The 7002-nt window shown below is 48.1% G+C and overlaps 1 protein-coding gene across 1 annotated transcript in view; it reads left to right on the forward strand.

Moving 5' to 3' along the window:
* Position 1: 1 nt before the first annotated feature.
* LIPG (lipase G, endothelial type) overlaps positions 2-7002 on the forward strand; it is a gene marked incomplete at its 5' end in the record, with an annotated part of 8712 nt that continues 1711 nt past the window's right edge. Inside the window, 8 exons of the mRNA XM_010716919.3 lie at positions 2-124; positions 1039-1218; positions 1681-1792; positions 2599-2823; positions 3227-3469; positions 3845-3965; positions 4489-4707; positions 5588-5680. Coding sequence (XP_010715221.1) covers positions 2-124; positions 1039-1218; positions 1681-1792; positions 2599-2823; positions 3227-3469; positions 3845-3965; positions 4489-4707; positions 5588-5680 — 1316 coding nt within the window. The remainder of the gene's footprint in view (positions 125-1038; positions 1219-1680; positions 1793-2598; positions 2824-3226; positions 3470-3844; positions 3966-4488; positions 4708-5587; positions 5681-7002) is intronic.

Consider the following 7002-nt stretch of genomic DNA (forward strand, 5'->3'; position numbering starts at 1 on the left):
GCTCCGGCGGTCGGCCGACGCCGAGGATGAGGGCTGTGCGCTGGAACTGGGAAGCGAACGGAGGCTGGAGGAGTGTGGCTTCAACGCGACGGCCAGGACCTTCCTCATCATCCACGGGTGGACGGGGAGCGGGGGATATCAGGAGCAGGGGCTGTGATCGGGAGGTTTGGGGCAGCTGCTGAGCGCTGCAGTCTGTGGGGAGTGCTGCACCGGTGCAGCTTCACCGAACTTAAGAATACTGCAGTTGCTGAACTTAACAATTGCACCTGTTCTGCATCACTCCGTGCCTCTGCAAGGTGAGCACAGGCAGCGGAACCTGAGGTTTGTTCCTTGAAGTGTGACCAAATGCCCATTGTAAAAGTGACACTTGATGGAGGTGTGGGCTTCCCATGGCACAGGGCTGGAGCAGGGTGTTGTGTTCTGTATGGACCATTCCAAGCAAACACGTTCCATGCTTCTGTGATCTTCGAGGACCTTTCCAACCCCAACGGGTCCATGGCTGGAAGGGTCCAAGAACTGTGGAGATGTGGCACTTGGGGACATGGTCAGTGGGCATGGTGGGACTGGAGGTCTTTTCCAACCTTAATGATTCTATGGTCCTCAGATATTTTATGACTCTTCCAACCTAAGCCATTCTATGATTCTGTATTCTTATTTCTTATCCACAATTGTGCCATATGCTTCTGGCTCTCCAAGGACAGAAGGCAGGCAGACTTCATTAAGCTGCTTCTGCATTTCATATCCCAGCTGGGGACTTAACCAGTTTTGCCATGGCACTGCAGTTTGCTAGAGAATAATTTTACAATCCATCAGAATTGCTGAGGCTCTTGAGGAAAGAGCGATAAGATGCAAGGAGCTGGTGCCTCTCCTTCCTGTCTTTACAGGCGTGGCAGCTCATTGCAGCCCAAGTGCCAAAACCTGTTTCTCTTACACCATTAGCTTGGTGCACTGGGATTTGCACAGGAGCATGCATTTGCTGTGAAAATGTGAGTGTGTGATTGGGGTGCTCCAGAAGCTAATGTTCAAATATCCTTCCAGATGAGTGGCATGTTTGAGACCTGGCTGGGCAGCTTGGTCTCAGCCCTGCAGGAGAGGGAGAAGGATGCCAATGTGGTGGTGGTGGATTGGCTTTCTCTTGCTCACCAACTCTACACCGATGCAGTGAACAACACACAGGTTGTTGGGAAGAGCATAGCGAGGCTGCTCGACTGGTTGCAGGTAATGTCCTCTGTTGTCATGTTGTGTGTTTGCCAGCAACTGGGGAAGACACTGATGTAACCCCAACCCTAAGGCCAGGTGGAGAAAGGGCTCACAGCTGAAGGACTGTGCTCCTTTGCACCGTGCTTTGCTTACATGGGAGATGCTGCTTTGCAGGTTGCTTGCACTAGTGAGTTCTGAGCAAAATCCAGATGGAAGTCTGCTGCCAGCTCTCCATGCAAGGCTGCATCAGATAGTTCAATACAGAACATCCTATATGGGTGAAAGCTGTGTGCCACAAGCATCACCCACCCCATTCAGCTGGTGCTTATCTTAGTGAAAGAAAGCACCAACCATGCTTGTCTGCCCCCTCCCTCTTCTCTGTTCTTAAAATTGGATTTTGTAGTCCTGCAGATGGAGGCAAAGCCACATATCCTGAAAGACAGGGGCAAATTATTAAGTGTTCTCTTCTTCCCCTTACAGGAGATCCCTCTCTTTAAGCTGGAGAATGTCCATTTGATCGGGTACAGCCTCGGTGCTCATGTTGCTGGCTTTGCTGGTAACCACGTCCATGGGAAAATAGGCAGAATCACAGGTGAGTGGCTCCTGAAGCAGTCTCTCACAATTTACTCTACAGTAGTGAGCTTCCCCATAGAGCATCATTCCCTCTGCTGCTGTAGTGCTTTGGGCTTGCTGAGTCAGAAATGAGAAGTTCCCTACATGGGGCAGCATTGTCTCTTCCAGTGAGAGAGCATCTTTACTTTGAACTGCAGGTAAGAGCTGGAGAATCAATGAAAAATCTGAGGACCTGATCTTGAATGTATTTGAAATTGCATATGAGTTCAGCAGAAGTCCAGCTCATGCTGTTACTGTCCAAATCCTAAGCCTCTGAGTGGCATTGTTTCTGTGATCAAAGCTCATATAGCTCTTGGGTGCAGTTTGTCCCATGGGGTGTTTGGTCAAAACCAGCAACCCCTCCTTCTGAGAGCATAGAGTACTTCTGGAGAAAAGCTGATTTCAACAAGGGAGAACCTAGGACATGGTAGAAGGGAAAGCTTTAAATGTTTAAATGTGACAGTGAGAATTCCTCAGAGCCTGGCAATAAATATCTGTACTGGTAAAACTGCCAAAGTTGGGGAATGGCTCAGGTGCACAACTTCAGTGAGTGAGCTAATGTTGTCCCTTTGGAGCTCATCTCCATGGTCTCAGTAACAAAACAACTTAGTGAGATGATGGGGAAGAGCTCCGAAGGGTCAACACTTGCAGTGAAGCAGGGACTGTGTAGCACCTGGATTAGGAGGGCTCTCAGCAGCAAGTTCTCTCCAGTTTTGTAGGAAATAACCCATTCTGTATCAAACACCCCAGTTCCTTACCTAGCCCTTTGTGCTGTCTCCAACCCAGGCTTGGACCCTGCTGGCCCCATGTTTGAAGGAGTGGACCCTAGCAGGCGCCTTTCCCCTGATGATGCTGCTTTTGTGGATGTCCTTCACACCTATACGAGGGAAACACTGGGTGTCAGCATTGGGATCCAGATGCCTGTGGGCCATGTTGATATCTACCCCAATGGAGGGGACTTCCAGCCTGGCTGCGGACTGAGCGATGTCCTGGGAGCCATTGCCTATGGCAGTAAGTTCACAACTTCTATTGCTGCTTATCAGGGTATGCTCCTTGGGTTGACATACAAGAACAGAGAAAACCATTTTTTCTTAACTGTATCTGTGCTCTTGGAGTTAATTGCTAGGAGCTAGACCTGCTTGTAGATCTGAAGAAGCATGTTGTCCCTCTAACACCTGATCATAACCTAAGGTTGTCTTTTGATCTCCTCCATAAAGGGAGCCAACACATGACTCATCCTCTCCCAATGTTTTGCACTAACCTCTCGAATTGCTTCTGTTTGAGGAAAAAAAACACCAATTTTTTCCACCCTGCCCCATGCTGGGCTGCAAAACACTGTTGCTCGCTGTCTTAACACCTACCGAGGTGACAAATACTCAAACCAAATGTATCCCTTGCAACTCTGCTCCTCTAGCAATTGGTGAAGTTGTTAAGTGTGAACACGAGCGGTCTGTGCACCTGTTTGTGGACTCCCTCGTGAACCAGGATAAACAAAGCTTCGCGTTTCAATGTACTGATTCCAGTCGCTTCAAGAAGGGCATCTGCCTGAGCTGCCGCAAGAACCGCTGCAGCGGCATTGGCTACAACGCCAGGAGGACACGGCACAAAAGGAACAGCAAGATGTACCTAAAAACCAGAGCTGACATGCCATTCAAAGGTATGCTTCTTAAAAGAACGTGGTCTGATTTCTAGAAGTGGGTCTCAGGTGCCCCTTAAATTCAGTAGTAGGGGGAGATCTAGAGGTAGGTGAGGAGCGTCACCTCCATGCAGGGCAGCAGTAAGAAGTGTGAGGGCTGCATCCCTGGAGGTGCCCAAGGCCATAGGTGGTGCAGCCTGAGTTGGTGGTGGGACAGCCAGCCCGTAGCATGGGTTGGGACTACATGGGCTTTAAGGTTCCTTCCAACCCAACCATTATATGGTTCTACAGTTCTATGATCTTCAAGGTCCCTTCCAACCCAAGCCACAATGCAATTTGGTTTCTTTGGGTTTTGTTTTTTTTTGCTTTTACTATATACTCTTTGTTTCTCTCCAGTCTACCACTATCAGATGAAGATGCATGTCTTCAGCTACAAGAGCCTGGGGGAGGTTGACCCCACCTTCTCTGTCACCCTCCATGGCACCAACGGGGAATCTGAGCCCCTCTCTTTAGAAGTGTAAGTAAGCTGCCTGCTGTGCTCATCTAGATAGCAAGGTGACTGGGGCTAGGCCAGGTGGCATTATTCTTTTTCCTCTGGTAACAATGGCAGTACAACTGAGTCTAGCAGACCTACTTGATCACAATTCAGTATTTCATCTGGTAACTTAATTACATCAAATTGCTTGGAAAGTGATTTGTGCCCAGTTCTTTACATGTTGGTCTTTGTGGCTCATCGCTGAATGCTCTGTTTTTGCTTTATTCCACTGGGCAGCCTCCAGGCCTTTGTATCTCTGGATGTGTTGTTGACCTCCTTTAGCCTCTCCAGAAGGAGACAAGGCATGACGTTCACCCTTAAGCCATGGAAAGGTGGCTGAGCCAAATCCATGATGAGTTGATTGAACACTTTCTTGAGTACAATCAGTAATTAACTGGTGGCAACTCAATGTGAAGGACTTGCTGAGCTGCAAAGGCTCTGTTTAAATGAGCAAGCATCTGGCAGGCTTCCATGAGGAAACACTGAGTCTTTGCTTGTCTTCCAGGCTCGAGCAAATTGGCCTTAATGCTACCAACACTTTCCTGGTCTATACTGAAGAAGACATGGGTGATCTTCAAAAAATAAAGCTCACCTGGGAGGGAGCAACTCAGTCGTGGTACGATCTGTGGAAGGAGCTAAGGAGCTACTGGTACCGGCCTGCCAAGTCCTCCCAGGAGCTGCACATCCGACGGATACGTGTGAAATCTGGGGAGACGCAGCAGAGGTAATGGTGGTGTTGGACAGCACCTGAGCTGGCTCAGCCAAAAGGAGCAATATTCAGAATCCAGCAAGGAAAGGGCAAAGGATGTGAATTTAGCCTAAACTGTCCCGTTTTTAGTGCTACCACCTCCCGCATCTTCATGGTGTAGGAGGAGGTTACTCGCAGCATGAGGCTACGAACCAAGCCTGAAGCAGAACCAGTCACTGCAGATCAGATCTGAGGTTCTTCTGCTTTATTTAGATGCTGGAATAGTCCTGCCTCCCTCTGAGGACTGAATCAGCCTACTTTAAGGTGGTTTAAATGATACTTGAAGGATTAAAGTTCTGACAGTGTCAAGAACACATACCCAAAGTGTAGGCAGGGCTCTTTATTGCATGATAACATGCTGATCTGGCATAAGCTTGTGTAAAACTGCAGCTGGTAATATGGTAGCACCAACTTAAGCACTATACTGCTCCTTATGAGATCTCTGGAACTGTACAATTACATGGAGCTGTATGCCAGATTGGAAGCATAGCACACCCAAATCCTGTCTTCTTGCTCTGAAGATAACCCAGATCTGTCAAAAGCAGTTGATGCTGACAGCTTTCTCACACTGATCAGCTTTAAATAAGCTTCTCTTGCCATCTGCAAGGTGTTCTCATCCTGCTTTCTGGAACCTGTGAAACGAAGGGGAGGTAAAGAAAAAGATCCACAAGTGCAATTTTACAATAGGACAGAAAGCACTGCATCAGCCACTTGGCAAAGTAATGATGGACCAAGATGCTCCACAGAGGATATCAAACCAAACAGCATGTCCTAGAATGTTTTAATCCATATTACATCTTGTTTGTTAAACTTTAGACAGCAAGAGCTTTCATTGACTCCCAGTTCTTCCTCCCAGGTTTGCTTTCTGCGTGGAAGACTCCCAGCTAACCAGCATATTTCCTGGCAAAGAGCTCTGGTTTGTGAAGTGCACAGATGAATGGAAAAGAAGGTAGGGAAGTCAGCTGGTCAAAATCCTGTGTGCTGTGTGTGGGCACTTGGGGATGAGTCCAGAATCCTTGCAGTAGTGAAAGCTTATTAGATGCTCCTATTAAAGACTGCTGCCCTATAAAGCAGAGGAATGCTGGAGGTGGAAAACATTACCTAAAAGATCACTTCAGCCTTAGCTGCAGAGAAATGTCTTGGTTAAATTTGGCTTAGTGCATCGGTGAGGCACAGCTGAGGATTACCATGGTGTTACAGCACTGACTCCCACCACTTCTGTTGAGGCATGGGAACAGGTTGCTAGAGATGTGGTTGATGTCCCATCTCTGGAGTCTTTCAGAGTGAGGCTGGATCAGGCCCTGGGCAACCTGACCTACCTGTGGTAGGTCCCTGTGCATTGCAGGGGAGTTGGACTACATGTCCTTCAGAGGTGCCTTCCAACTCTATAGATTCTATGATTCTATTCTATGATTCATCTCCATCTATCTCCCCTGGCTCAGCAGTGGCAGCTCAGCTATTGCAGAGCGTGCCTGTCCTGCCTTGACCCCTGGGGACATCCCACTCACCAGGATCTGTCCTCAGAGCATGACTGCTGGCAAGCCTGGTCCCAGCAGTGACAGCCTGATTGCTCCAGGCTGCCTTGAACCATGCTTTGAATCAATCCCCATTCGTTTAACCAAATGACAGCTTCCTGAAGACAAAGCCCAGCCTCACAAATCTCATTCTGTAAACTTAATCCTTTGTTGTTTCTCATCTGGAGACCTAGTGCTTGTTAGGGCTAGCAGAGCCCTTTGCACAACCTTCCTGGTTGAAATCAGCTGATAAATGCTTGCTGGTGCTGGCCCAGGTCTGGCAGAAGCTAGCAGGCTGCTACACACAGTAGCAAACAATCATGTGAATGAAACCCCTGTGCAAAAACTTGTTGCTCTGTAAATGCTCCTGCAACAAGCCTTTTTTGATGTGCTTCTCAATAACCCCATAAAAGAAGTGCTGGCAGATGTCTTCCTGCTTTTGCTGGTGGAGAACAGCTTTTGCATGAGGCAGAGGAGCAGCTCTGATCTCCAAAGCATGATGGTTTCCAGGAAATAGTCTTTCCTTCCAGAAACTGAGCAACTGCTTGCTCTTCAGTTCTCTGTTCCTGCCAAGTTACTGGGAGATGACAGCTCCCTGCTTGAAATTTCAGTCTGTAAGCATCATCAAGTGAATCTGAACAGGCAGAGCCTAAAGACAAGACCTGCAATTTCTTTGCAGCCTGTTCATTATGTGTAATGTCTGCTTCAGGTTCCCACTGAATGGCTGCTGGGAAGGTAGTTGAGTTTTTTCCTTTTT

Source organism: Meleagris gallopavo, chromosome 11 (assembly GCF_000146605.3).
Source record: "Meleagris gallopavo isolate NT-WF06-2002-E0010 breed Aviagen turkey brand Nicholas breeding stock chromosome 11, Turkey_5.1, whole genome shotgun sequence".
In the NCBI taxonomy this organism is placed as follows: Eukaryota; Metazoa; Chordata; class Aves; order Galliformes; family Phasianidae; genus Meleagris; species Meleagris gallopavo.